The following is a 13,494-nucleotide window of genomic DNA, read 5'->3' on the forward strand; positions in this document are numbered from 1 at the left end:
TGTAAGTCCGAGTCCCCCACCATGCTCTGGGCCAAGAGCCTCCGTGGGATTCTCTCTCTGCTTCTCCCCTGCTCATGCTCTCTCCCATTCTCTCACAATAAATAAATAAACTTTGGGGGAAAAAATAATCAACACACTGAAGAGGCGTACCTTAGGGTGGCATAATTTGCTCACCTTTGCCATCTCTGACATTTTAGGAAGTTGTTCATGTGTGCACCTCAGACTCTCCTCCTCCTGGGGTCCTCCTCCCTGCTGCAGGGAGGAACACTTCTCATTTCAGCTCTCAGCTCTCTGCACTGGTGGCCGAGCTCCACAGCAGCCTGTAAGTCAGGGAGCTGCCCTCGCTAGAGCTGCAGGTTGGCTGAGGGAAAGTCACCAGGAGACCTGAGAAAATGGGGAACTCTCTGCTGAGGAAAAACAGGTGAGTCCAGACTCCCCAAGGGAAAGCAGGAGAGATGGGGCAGAGGAACGCAGCCAGAAAGAGAAAAAGAGGTTTTTGGGTGAGGGGAGGGAACTGGGTAAAGAACTGAGAAACATGAAGCGCCTCTAGGTGTCAGACACTAAGTTCAATTCCTTATGGGTTTGGCCTTCTCCCCAGAATCAGTGCGAGCAGCTGGTGGAGAACAGCTGAAAGGCAGAAGGACTTTATCAAGGGAAGTCAGGGCAGTCAACCATGACTTCAGAAATGGAACAACTTTCTGAGGGCTGGGAGGGGATGTTCTCCTGAGCTCTCAACACCTGCAGGGAGCTCAAAGACACCACTTTTTTTTTTTTTTTTTAATTTATATCCAAGATAGTTAGCATATAGTGCAACAATGATTTCAGGAGTAGATTCCTTAATGCCCCTTACCCATTTAGCCCATCCCCCCTCCCACAGCCCCTCCAGTAACCCTCAGTTTGTTCTCCATATTTATGAGTCTCTTCTGTTTTGTCCCCCTCCCTGTTTTTATATTATTTTTCTTTCCCTTCCCTTATGTTCATCTGTTTTGTCTCTTAAATTCCTCATACGAGTGAAGTCATATGATTTATGTCTTTCTCTGACTGACTAATTTCACTTAGCATAATACCCTCCAGTTCCATCCACCTAGTTGCAAATGGCAAGATTTCATTCTTTTTCATTGCCGATTAATACTCCATTGTATATATCTACCACATCTTCTTCATCTATTCATCCATCGATGGACATTTGGGCTCTTTCCACACTTTGGCTATTGTTGATAGTGCTGCTATAATATGGGGGTGCATGTGTCCCTTTGAAACAGCACACCTGTATCCCTTGGATAAATGCCTAGTAGTGCAATTGCTGGGTTGTAGGGTAGTTCTATTTTTAGGTTTTTGAGGAACCTCCATACTTTTTTCCAGAGTGGCGGCACCAATTTGCATTCCCACCAGCAGTGCAAAAGTGTTCCTCTTTTTCTGCACCCTGGCCAACATCTGTCGTTGCCTGAGTTGTTAATGTTAGCCATTCTGACAGGTGTGAGGTGGTATCTCATTGTGTTTTTAATTTGTTTTCCCCTGATGATGAGTGATGTTGAGCATTTTTTTCATGTGTCGTTTGGCCATTTGGAGGTCTTCTTTGGAGAAATGTCTATTTATGTCTTTTGCCCATTTCTTTGCTGGATTATTTGTTTTTTTGAGTGTTGAGTTTGAGAAGTTCTTTATAGATTTTGGATACTAACCCTTTATCTGATAGGTCCTTTGCAAATATCTTCTCCCCTTCCATTGGCTGCCTTTTAGTTTTGCTTATTGTTTCCTTCTCTGTGCAGAAGCCTTTTATTTTGATGAGGTCCCAGTAGTTCATCTTTGCTTTTGTTTCCCTTGCCTCTGGAGATGTGTTGAATAAGAAGTTGCTGCAGCCAAGATCAAAAAGGTTTTTGCCGCTTTCTCCTCGAGGATTTTGATGGCTTCCTGTCCTACATTTAGGTCTTTCATCCATTTTGAGTTTATTTTTGTGTATGGTGTAAGAAAATGGCCCAGGTTCATTTATCTACATGTCACTGTCCAGTTTTCCCAACACCACTTGCTGAAGAGACTGTCTTTATTCCATTGGATATTCTTTCCTGCTTTGTCAAAGATTAGTTGGCCATACGTTTATGGGTCCATTTCTGGATTCTTTATTCTGTTCTATTGATCTGGGCATCTATTTTTGTGCCAGGACCATACTGTCTTGATGATTACAGCTTTGTAATAGAGCTTGAAGTCTGGGATTATGATCCCTCCCTCTTTGGTTTTCTTTTTCAATATTGCTTTGGCTATTCGGGGTCTTTTCTGGTTCCATACACATTTTAGGATTATTTATTCTAGTTCTGTGAAGAATGCTGGTGTTATTTTGATAGGTATGGTCTACTTTGTTTTATTGCTAATACAAGCTATTTGTACTTTGAAGAAATTAGCCCTTTTCTCTTATTACAAAAAATATTTTTTCTGTATATCTCATGCCATGCAGATATTTTACGTTTGCTTACTATTTTTTTAAATGTTTATTCATTTTGAGAGAGAAAGCATGGGGGGAGGGGCAAAGAGAGAGGGAGACAGAGGATCTGAAGCAGGCTCTGTGCTGACATCACAGAGCCCAATGTGGGGCTCAAACTCACAAACCATGAGATCAGGACCTTAGCCAAAGTCACATGTTTAACTGACTGAGCCACCAGGCACCCCTGTTTGCTTACTATTTCTTAAACATAACTGAATTAAATCTAGAAATCTCCTTGTTTTCTACCAATTTATGCTTAAAATTCTTTCCCCTTCTTAAGACAAATCCACAGTATAATTTTTTGTTTGTTTTATTGCTTTACATGCAGCCCCATACATTCACTATATGGTGTCAAATACACACACACACACACACACACACACACACACACACACATTTTTTTCCCAAGTAGTTAATCAGTTGCCTCAGCATCTTCATTTCCATGCTAATTTAAAATATCTCCCTTAGAGGTGTCCGGGTGGCTCAGTCAGTTAAGCATCCAGGAGTCTTGATTTAGGCTCAGGTCATGATCTCATGGTTCACAGGGTAAAGCCCTATGTCGGGATTTTGTCTCTCACTTTCTGCGCATCCACTCACCCCATCTTAAAATCAAAAATCTTAAAAAAATAAAAATAAATAAAATGTCTCCCTTAATATAATTTTTTAAAGTCTTATATTTATATTTACTGGGATGTGATTTTTCAACTTCACCATCCAATCAGCACACCCTCATCATGGTTCTCCAGACTGGATTTGTTACAAAAGCCATGGAAATCCCACCCCCACCCTCACTGAGCAGAGTGAGAGAACCTAGTTCTCTATGAGAGGAGCTCAGAGTCTTACTGACTGGTGGTCCTCGGACAAGTTGCTTAACATTTTCAACCTTAGTTTTCTCATTGGTTAAAAAAAAATAGAATCATTATATCTACCTCATGGATTTAGTCTGAGATTAAATGAAATATATACAATGTATGTGTTACATACATGTAGTAAGTGTGTGTGTGTGTGTGTGTGTGTGTGTGTGTAGAGAGAGAGGTTGAGAGAAAGTGATAAACAAACATAAGTAGTATTTTTTAGTTTCTTTTTCTCTATACTCTCAATTCTCCACAAATGGAAAAAAATGGTTATACAGAAGAAACCTAACCCAAAGAATGAATAGATTTTTCTTTATTTAATCCTTTTTTCTCCTCTTGTCCCCTGTTCTCTGCCTTGGTGCTGTAAAAGATGATGATTTACATGAGACAAAGCCAGTACCCTTCCCCATCCCTGTATACAGTCCTGAATGTTGTGCCCAGCAGATAGACTTCTCTATATACTAATACTCTCATGGTCACCATAAGGAATCCTGGCCATGTGGGAACAAATGATTTAGGACTGGTTGTGTATGGAGGTTGTTGGAGAATGTTGGTGGGCTGTTGCCATGGCAATGGAGAAAACATCAAATAAAAGGCTGACATGTACATTGAGGAGGGGCTGTGAACAGATCTGAGGGCAACAAGCAGAAGCTGAGGCGATTCTGGGGCTACACACAAATGGCGGTTGGAAAACTTGTGAATTAAAGTGGGAAGCCTGGAAAGGAAGTACTTAGCTCATTCCTGATAGATTGGGTTTTAGGGGGCAACAGAATACTCATAAGATAACCTGGTCTGGAAAATCATACCTTCAAACAGAGAACGTCCAGGTGAGAACAAATCCAAGAAATCTCCCGGCCTTTGCCCATGAAGAGTGAAGTCTGTCAGGTCCTGAACTTCACATACTCCACACGGAGCACCTTACTTAGACCCAGCATCAGTTGTAATAACAGTAAATGTGAAGACAAGACAAAAACACTTCGAACCTTTGGAGAGGAGATGTACTAGGAACCTAGTGTGATCCCCAGCAACTAGAAATAAGATCGCTATTTCCTGCTGTCTCTGTTCGTTTAACTCAAGTCCCTTTGTGCTCAAGCTCCATCTTGGCCATTCCATTTGAAGCTCAAAGTTTCCATTTCTGAGATGACCACATCTCCCACATCATCACGATTGTTGAAAGGTTTGTGGAGAGAGACACTTGCAATTATCCTGATGCTGTTAAACCAAGACTCTTCTGACTACTCCCTTTGAGTGTCAGGCAATCACTCAAATATGAAACTAGTGTCTCGGGGTCCAAGAATCCCAAAGGGTGGCAAAACCAGTTGTTTTGTGGCCCATAGAGTTATCTGCACTTTTCCTATGGTTTCAGGAGAAGCTTTTGAAAGAATATCAGTTAAAAAGCTACCACTGAGCCAAAGCTTCTGTTAGGAGTTAGACGCCCAAAGACTCCCCCCGCCCCCAGCAGCATACATTTCTTCAGTGCAAGCTCAGGGTCACATATTTGGGGGATATCATTGGACATATGTTAAAGCACACAGTCCAAAGAATGAAACAGACCAGAAGGGCCATGGCCATTATAACAAGGGAGAGACTGGGTGGACCAGGGGGCCAGAGACAGGAGCCTGGAATTGCTGGCACATAGCCTGGTGTCATAGAGATGCATCTGGCCTCCTTCAGGGAGGTTCTCTGAACCCATCCCAGACCAAAGCATCCAAGCCGAAGGGCAAGAATATGTTACAGAAAAGTTGAGTGGGGGAAATAACCAGTTTAAAAATAACTTTTGCCTGCATTTAACTTTATTTAACCCTTACGATTCCATGAGGTAAGCAGGGGAAGTATCTTCATCTTACCGATGAAGAAACTGGCTCAAGGTTTCCAGAGACACTGACTGAGTAACTCAAACTTGAGTGTCTTTTCTCATCTTCCAAATCTGCTCCGTGAACCAGATTTCTTAGCAATTGGTGAGATTCCTTGGTTTCCTTCTAGCGTTTCTTTAGCCACAGAAACAGGAGATATAAACAAATGGCCGAAAGTAGCCCAAAGGGGAGGAATAACTACAGCCAACGCCTTTCAGCCCCCAAATTCTGATGGTACATAGACCCGAGGGGTTGTCAGAACACTCAGCCGTGCTGACGGCCACAGCTTCTCCTCTCCTGCCCTTTCCAAGGGAACTCCTTGGGAAGATCACTAGGGATGATATCTCTGAGTGACATTTTACACTTTACATAGTGTTACTGGTACACGCAGTACTTTATAAAGGACCCTCACATTTAACTATGTAGGTAGCTGACTATGACTCAAATTCAGAAAGATGCCCAGAATGATACTTAGACTTCAGGCTGGGTATCTGACCACAAAAAGATCCTGGGCCTTCCTGCCATAAAATAGATCACAAGTCCTGTTGATTTACCTATGCCTTGAATCAAGGAGGTAGATTTGAGGATCTGAGCCAGTTAGAGATGCTCTGTTCTTGGCTACTCATTCCTTTATGAAATACTTATGGAAAATAGATTTACTGTGTGCTCCATACTGTGGCATGTGCTGGCAAATAAATATGGTCCCCAGCTCTATGACACTAATGTTCTAGTGTAGGATGTCAACAAATGAACTGTTAACAAAATTTAACCAAGTAAATTTGAAAACCTAGTCGTCTTTATTAAACAATTCATTAGTCAGGCAACACTTCATCTAGCAAGTCGAGAGGCTCTCCAAGGAGTTACACAAAATGGAAGGTTTTTATAGAAGAAGGATGGGAATTAGGACCACCTGGGCAGCTCAGTCAGTTAAGTGACTGACTCTTGATTTCGACTCGGGTCATGATCTCACGATTTGTGGGATCGAGCCCTGAGTCAGGCTCTGTGCTGACCGCGTGGAGCCGGCTTAGGATTTTCTCTTTCCCTCTCTCTTTCTCTCAAATAAATTAGTAAATATTAAAAAAGAATAATAAAGTGAAGAAAACTAAATTTTAAAGAAGTTATTAGCGGGGTACCTCGGTGGCTCAGTTGGTTAAGCTTTTGACTTCATCTCAGGTCATGATCTCCTGGTTTGTGAGTTTAAGCCCCGAGTCGGGCTCTCTGCCTGTCATCATGGAACCTGCTTCAGATCCTCTGTCCCCCTCTCTCTCTACCCCTTCCCCTCTCATGCTGTATCTCTCTCAAAATAAACATAATAATAAAACATTAAAAAAGTTATTAGCAAAAGAAAAGAACTATTTCTTGGGGTGCCTGAGTGGCTCAGCTGGTTAAGCATCCAACTTACGATTTTGGATCAGCTCATGACGAGCCTCATGTGGGGCTCCGCCCTGGGCATTGAGCCTGCCTAAGATTCTGTCTCCCTCTCCCTTCATCCCTCCCTCTCCCCTGCCTTAAGCACGTTCTTTCTCTCTACCTCTAAAAAAAAAAAAAAAAAAAAAAAAAAAAAAAAAAAAAAAAAAAAAAAAAAGAATTATTCCAGGCGAGGCCACTTTCCAAGGGGAAAAACAACGTGTCTTTATCAGGCAGATTATCTCACTTTTTTACGGGGATGGAGAGGGCCCAAGTGACAGACTCATTGGCATAGATTAAAGAACTCCTGGCTGACGGGTTAAGACTACATTTCTGGAGGAGGTTGAAACTGCAATTAAATTATATATTAAAGGGCACCTGTGTGGCTCAGTCATTAAGCATCTGACTTGGCTCAGGTCATGATCTCACAGTCTGTGAGTTCAAGTCCCACATCGGGTGAGCCCAAGACCCACTTTGAGTAAAACACGATCTCCACTTCGAGTGAGCCCAATTTCTCTCCCTCTCTCTCTCCCCACTCTCCTCTCTCTCTCTCTCCTCCTCCCCCTCCTGGGATTCTTTCTCTCTCTGCCCCTCAATCAATTGTGCCCCCCCCCAAGAAAACTTATGTATCAAGCACCAGTTTGAGAATTCAGTCTAAGTGACACCATTTTGGGCCTGTGTTGTTTTGAGGTGTTTTTTTTTTTCAAAAGAACAATTATAATATGGTATAAATCGGAGAAATTCAGAGTGCTGTAGAACTCTTTATAAATATTATATAACCTATACCTGAAAGAAATCTCTAAAATGTCCATGTACTTATACCTTGATTTCCTAGAGATAACTCACATGTCCTTCATCACAAGAGTCCAAGCAAATCATTAAAATCAGTCATGAGCAAGCCCTTTCCCTTTGCTGGGAATACAGCTGAAAGTCCCTTCCCTGATTAGGAGTTGATAAGCATCATCTTCATATTTCAAAAGGTCAGTTAATGTCCTGGAAGGAAGGAGTCATTCTAGCATGCTAAATGTGTCCAAGTCATCTACAATAAATACTGTCTTGGGGTAAGAAAAAAGGTTTTTCACAGAAATGGCAAAGGGAAGAGAGTCACCTAACAAAGCTGCAGAAACCAACATTGTGATTTGTGTCATCTCACGGTTATTTTAGATGCTGGGACTGCTACATTGCTGAAGGTTGTCTCTGCCTTCCGTGGTGAGTGGAGAATTATTTCATGAGTTATTTCCTTAAGTGTGGTTTCAATGTGGTATTTGCTTTAAATCACCTGTAACTGCCCACTGTGGCCACAGTGGAAGCCTGTCACTACCTGGACACAGTCATCTGAGAGTCAGTCAGGGAAGTGACAGTTTGAGTTTGGTGAGAAACAGGAACAATAGTCTTGATAAGTGCTCCTCAAACAGGAAAGCCTCAGAAGCAAGAATTAAACGGGCTACAATGCAGAGAAAGACCCTTGAATCCCACTGCTAGCCCCAGAATCCCCATGTACAGAAGCATACATTTCTGTCCCTTACAGCCAGGGTGGTCATATAATTCATCCTCTGCACTGAGAAAGCTTTGAGAGTGAAAGAGACCCTAAAAATAGTTTAGGGTCCCTAAATGACTGATAAGGACGTTAACTAGGCCATCTAAGCAAAGCAGAACACACAGTCATGCTCCTTGGAGTATATGTCATCATCTCTGAAGATGATAAGGAGCGTCCATTACATTTATACTGTGTTTTTCTGGGGTGGGGGCGTCATCTCTACAGAGCAGTTACCTCTGTGTTCATATGGGAGCTGTTTTTTTGCTTGTTTGCTTGGAGATCACAGACTGAGCTTGGGGTTGGGACTGGAAATAACCTTGGCTCCTTATCTCACATGATATAAAAGAAATTGAGATTTTGTTAGAAGAAAACATCCTCCAAATAGTTACCTATAACATCATCATGGTTCTCCATTTATAAACCAATTCCACCCCAGCCTTAGAAAAAGGAGAAGGGAGGAGAAAGACACACACACACAAAGGTGTAGATTTCTCCTTGATCTTATCCTTCCTTTTTCTTTTTATCTATCTTCGTTTGCCTCCATGCTGAAGGGGGTATACCTTTAACAAATGAAAGACTCAAAGATAAGGTTTTAGAGTTGAGTGTAATTTCCTTGGAGAGTTGCTGAACACTGAACCAATTTTCTTTCCTTTTCTTTTTTCAGGAAAAAAACACACGGTTTTGAAGCAAAGCCGGATTCCGATAAGGAGAGTAAGTCATTGCTTTCTCTTTCCTACTTTTGATAGACTTACATTTCCAACTGCCCTTTCTCCACGCTTCCAAAGCTCCCTGGGCATTATTTCCAGTGTAATACCTTCCACATCGGTCTGAGTCATTTGTCCAGTTGCTGGTCTCCGTCTCCACTAGACTGTGAGCTCATTGAATCAGGAGCTGGTGACTCCATATCTCCCTGAGTTCTGGAAGCTGAAGGGGTTAACTGGGAACAATAACTGGAGAGCTAGAGGTGCCAGGTGCTTCCAAGAGACTGCAAGGAGGCCAGTGCGGGCACAGAGAGCACTCAGGAGGGGCACGGCCTTGTGGTCAAGCTTAGGACTGGGGCTTTTGTCTTGAGAACCGCAGGACTATTTTAAAGAAGGGTGGGTGTGATGGTGTTAGCCTTAAAAGACATCGCCTGGGTGGCTGTGCAGAGAACTAATTGTGTTAGGGAGTGGCAAGAACAGATGCTGGAAGATCACTTAGGAGGTGAGGCAACGGTCTCTGGAGACAGAACAGGACTGAAGCCAAGAAGAAGGAATTCGAGAAGGAGAGGGTAGCGAATAGCATCACGTGTGAGAAAGAGAGAAAGCGTAGGCATGAGGACAGGCCACTGGATTTCTAAAGAAGAAAACTGAAGGAGTTTTGACTTTGCCTTCCTGGGTTGAAAGAGCGGAGCCTAATTCATTCACTCTGAGTCTTATCAATTAGTTTTGTAAAGTATGAAAAAGGAATAATATGGCCCTCCCATCCCTAGCATCTCCAGGGGAATCATGGGTTCCTGGAAACCCCAATCTCCATCAGAGCCAAACCCGGTAGAAATAAGACCTCTAATGCCAAAACTTGCAGGCTTTTCTTTCTTTTTTTTTTTTTTTAATTTTTTTTATGTTTACTTTTTTATTTTTGAGAGACAGAGAGAGAGAGAGAGAGCGTGAGTGGGGGAGGAGCAGAGAGAGAGAGAGAGAGAGAGAGATAATCCGAAGCAGGCTCCAGGCTCTGAGTTGTTAGCACAGAGCCTGACGCGGGGCTCGAACCCATGAACCCTGAGATCATGACCTGAGCTGAAGCCAGACGCTCAACCGACTGAGCCACACAGGCGCCCCTCGGAGACATTTTTTGTAGTGATAATCAGGGACGTCCTAGATGGCCATGGGAATTTATGGAGATAGGAGCATCCGGGATGTCAGTCCTGAGGAAATGCAAATCCATAATAATAAATCAAGTGGCCTGCAAGGGCTTACCCACCTTCTGTGTAGGATGGCACCATGCAGCTTCCGTGGGAAAGCTCACGTTTGCTGATCGAGCTGATGTGTTTGTGAAGGGGGAGCAAGTCCATTTGCCTCTTTACTGAGGGGCCATAGCCAGTTGGTTTTAAATAAACTGGTTTTTGATAAACAGGCCTGCTTTTGTTTGTATCTGCTAGCAAATTCAGGAATGGGAAGGTTCAATTTAAGAGTTTGCTTCTGAAGGGGCACCTGGGTGGCTCTCTTCGTTGAGCATCCAACTCTTGATTTCAGCTCAGGTCATGATGCCTCGGTCGTGGGATCAAGCCCAAGTCAAGCCCCAAGTCAAGCCGTTAGTAGGGTCCCTATGTAGGCATAGAACCTGCTTAAGATTCTCTCTCTCCCTCTGCCCTCTCCCCCACTCATGCTCTTTCCCTGCCTCTTCAAATAAAAAAAAGAAAGAAAAAAAAAAAAAAGAAAGAGAGAGAGAGAGTTTCCTTCTGTCAAGCTTTTCTTGAGCACCAGCCCCCGCATGACAGCCATCCCCTCACCTGCGTAGACACCACAGCCTTCCTTTGCATTGTGGATCCTCTGAGGCCCTGGTCTGTCCCCTATGCTAGCCTGTGAGCCCCTTGAGGACAGGAAATGTTTCTGATTTTTCTTTGTCTCCACAGTACCTGGTACAGGGCGGGTCTGTGATGAATTTTGTATGAGGGATGGAGGGAATTGTGATTTCCTTCCCAATGCCCCACCGAACGTGTTTCCCTCCATGCAGCCTCTCAGCCCCAGCACGGCTCTGCTGTATCTTGTTTAGATAGTGCCGTCACTCCCCAGGGGTGTGCTGCAGGTCAGGATAGCCTGATGGGCTATCATGTGGCTCTCTGGCTGCTTATATCCGAGTGTTTGCCCTGCCACTCCCCATCCTCTGTCCTCAAATCTCCCCGTGACCTGAAATTCATTGAGTGTATTTTCTTTCTCCAGATACAGAAATGTCATCTGCTCCCATCCAGGTAATGCAAACATCTCTGAACCTTTTTCTGAGATGATGGCGAAAATGCGGACACCCCAGATGGCAGAAGTTGGCCTCCAAGACCCCTTCAAAGCTCGATATGAAAGAAAAACTTTAGGTGCCAATGCTTGCTAGCCCAGGACCCTGTACAGGGCCCGAGGGCAGCAGCAGCCGCCACCACTGTTGTTATACGTCTTATTGAAAGGAACTAATATATACGGGGTCCTTTGTTGGCACCAGTGTGCTGAGGGCTTTGCCTGTAGTGTCCACGTGACTGTTACAGCAACCCTCTAAGATTGGCACTATGATTTCCTCTGTTTTACAAATGAGAAAACTGAGAGATTGAGTGATATTCTCCCGAAGCCAGACAACTGACAAGAGGGGCAAAGACATGATTCAAAACGAAGCCTCCATCCCAGATCCAGGCTCTCCCTCTTAGATTTGCTGCTTTGCTTTTTATCTCCTGAGATGCCGCTGACTAGGAACCTCTCTTGAGTGGTTTCCCTTTTTAATAATGCCAAAGTCTCGGGGCGCCTGGGTGGCGCAGTCGGTTAAGCGTCCGACTTCAGCCAGGTCACGATCTCGCGGTCCGGGAGTTCGAGCCCCGCGTCAGGCTCTGGGCTGACGGCTCAGAGCCTGGAGCCTGTTTCCAATTCTGTGTCTCCCTCTCTCTCTGCCCCTCCCCCATTCATGCTCTGTCTCTCTCTGTCTTAAAAATAAATAAACATTGGAAAAAAAAAATTTAAAAAAAAAAATAATGCCAAAGTCTCTAGAATGAGTGGTTAAATATCATAACCCAGCCAAGTGAAGGTATCCTCAGATTGTTCTGTTATGTATGAATAGGCTGCCTTCAGGGCCTGAGATTCGGGAATTACACGGAGTGGTCAGGGGTCACTCTGGAACATGGAGCAGAGAAGACATGCCTGAGTAGGCCGAATACTCCAGAAAGCATGAGCTCTCTGGTGGCTTGGGCTAGGGGTTGGAGTGGGGACAGCCATTTAGGAAAAACATCTAAGAGATGGGGGGAGAAATGGTCATGGAAGACAGACTTTGCCCAAGGTCAGGTCTGGGTTGAGCCTAGAGTATAAAGGGAATGGCAAGAAACCCACTGTTGATGAGGCTCTTCTTTCACCAGCAGGATAATGCTGACCAGAGCTCCTTAGAAGAGCTCTCCTACACCCTCATCAATCACAGCGTCCTCGGAAGAAGGTCATCAGGGATCTCTGGGGCATACTATGAGAACATTTCCCCCAACACCAAGAGACCCAGGGAGTTCTTGAGAAGAACCGAGACGTCGTATGCACTTCTCCATGTGCCTTCCTCCCCAAGGCATTTGTCCTCCCCAGAAAATGAATACGAACTTCTCACTCCTGGTAAAATCTCCTTCCACTCCCTGCGTCAGCCACATCCGCCTATGTTACCTTCTGAGATTCGGGTTTCTTGTTTAAAATGAAATAGACCAGAACTTGTCTAATTACCAGTAAATAAAAGCTGGGGGTATAGAGATCTGGTTGAAGCAGGCATGGGGCACAGAGCCCTTAAGGGGCACACGCACGGGCACACACACATACACACACACACACACACGCCACCCCTTTCTACAGGGATCTCTGCAGAATGTGGTTTACAAACCACAGGGATCCTTAGATCCTACTCAATATTCATCCTACAAAGACCAACCACTTATCCTAAACACCACTCTTTGAGAAGGGAGTGGCCATCTTTGATTCCAAATGGCTTTGGGAATTGGCTGCTTTGCTCAGTGGTGGGAGGGGCTTCTTGGTCTTCTACAGCTGGGAGCATCACAAAGAGTCTGCTCCTGTGTCCAGGTTCTTCTCATAAAATGTCTACATAATTACCTCCTGAAGTCACAAGGAAGCATTACCCATCATACTAAGCACGCCAGGGGGGTCTACTCATTCCACACGTGGGCCCAACTCTTCACCTGGAGCCTTCAGGGGGCGGGGGGAGGAGGGGGAGGCTGGGTGCGTTCCTCTCACTCCATACCACTCAGCGATGGTCTTTGCATAGTGTCCTTTGACTTGTTGGCCCTCATGGCTTTGTCGGTTACATGGGTTGAATCAGTAAGTTCTAGACCAGGTTTTTATATAATTTTTAGTATAATTTTAATCCATATTTTAAACCTTGTATTTCTCCCTGGAAATATCTTAATAAGAAAATCATAGCATTAGAGCATGGTAGAGTAGAAAGACCTATGGAGACACTCTAATGCCACCATCCCTTTTTTGCTCAGAGAGGGTAAGTAGGCCAATGTAACTTTGCAAGTTACTGACAGAACTTTATCCAGAGTCCGATTTCCTGGCTCCCGATTCCACACTCTTCCAACATACTACACAGAAGAGACTCTATTTAACTGTATGGTGTATATGTGGATTAATTCATATGTCATGTATAAAATAATAA

The 13,494-nt window shown here is 44.0% G+C and overlaps 1 protein-coding gene across 2 annotated transcripts; it reads left to right on the forward strand.

Moving 5' to 3' along the window:
* Nucleotides 1–302: 302 nt before the first annotated feature.
* GCSAM (germinal center associated signaling and motility) lies at nucleotides 303–12,574 on the forward strand. Of its 2 annotated transcripts, none has more exons than XM_047100322.1 (5): nucleotides 303–421; nucleotides 7,752–7,796; nucleotides 8,789–8,835; nucleotides 11,043–11,071; nucleotides 12,206–12,574. In XM_047100322.1, exons 1-5 carry the CDS (start codon nucleotides 393–395, stop codon nucleotides 12,521–12,523), a joined length of 468 nt encoding a protein of 155 aa, XP_046956278.1. In that variant the 5' UTR covers nucleotides 303–392; the 3' UTR covers nucleotides 12,524–12,574. The 2 variants fall into 2 exon arrangements, with proteins under 2 accessions (XP_046956278.1, XP_046956279.1); XM_047100323.1 differs by having other exon boundaries at nucleotides 12,209–12,574.
* The last annotated feature ends 920 nt before the right edge of the window (nucleotides 12,575–13,494 follow it).

The sequence above is a fragment of the Lynx rufus genome, unplaced genomic scaffold, assembly GCF_022079265.1.
Source record: "Lynx rufus isolate CCGP_SWC_20201006 ecotype Redwood Valley unplaced genomic scaffold, mLynRuf1.p SCAF_5, whole genome shotgun sequence".
NCBI classification, from domain to species: domain Eukaryota; kingdom Metazoa; phylum Chordata; class Mammalia; order Carnivora; family Felidae; genus Lynx; species Lynx rufus.

Coding starts and splice junctions, on each gene's coding strand:
- GCSAM (XM_047100322.1), top strand. CDS start 393: ATGGGGAACTCTCTGCTGAGGAAAAACAG. Junction 422..7,751: donor TCTCTGCTGAGGAAAAACAG/GTGAGTCCAGAC, acceptor CGGTTATTTTAG/ATGCTGGGACTGCTACATTG. Junction 11,072..12,205: donor TGTCATCTGCTCCCATCCAG/GTAATGCAAACA, acceptor TTCTTTCACCAG/CAGGATAATGCTGACCAGAG.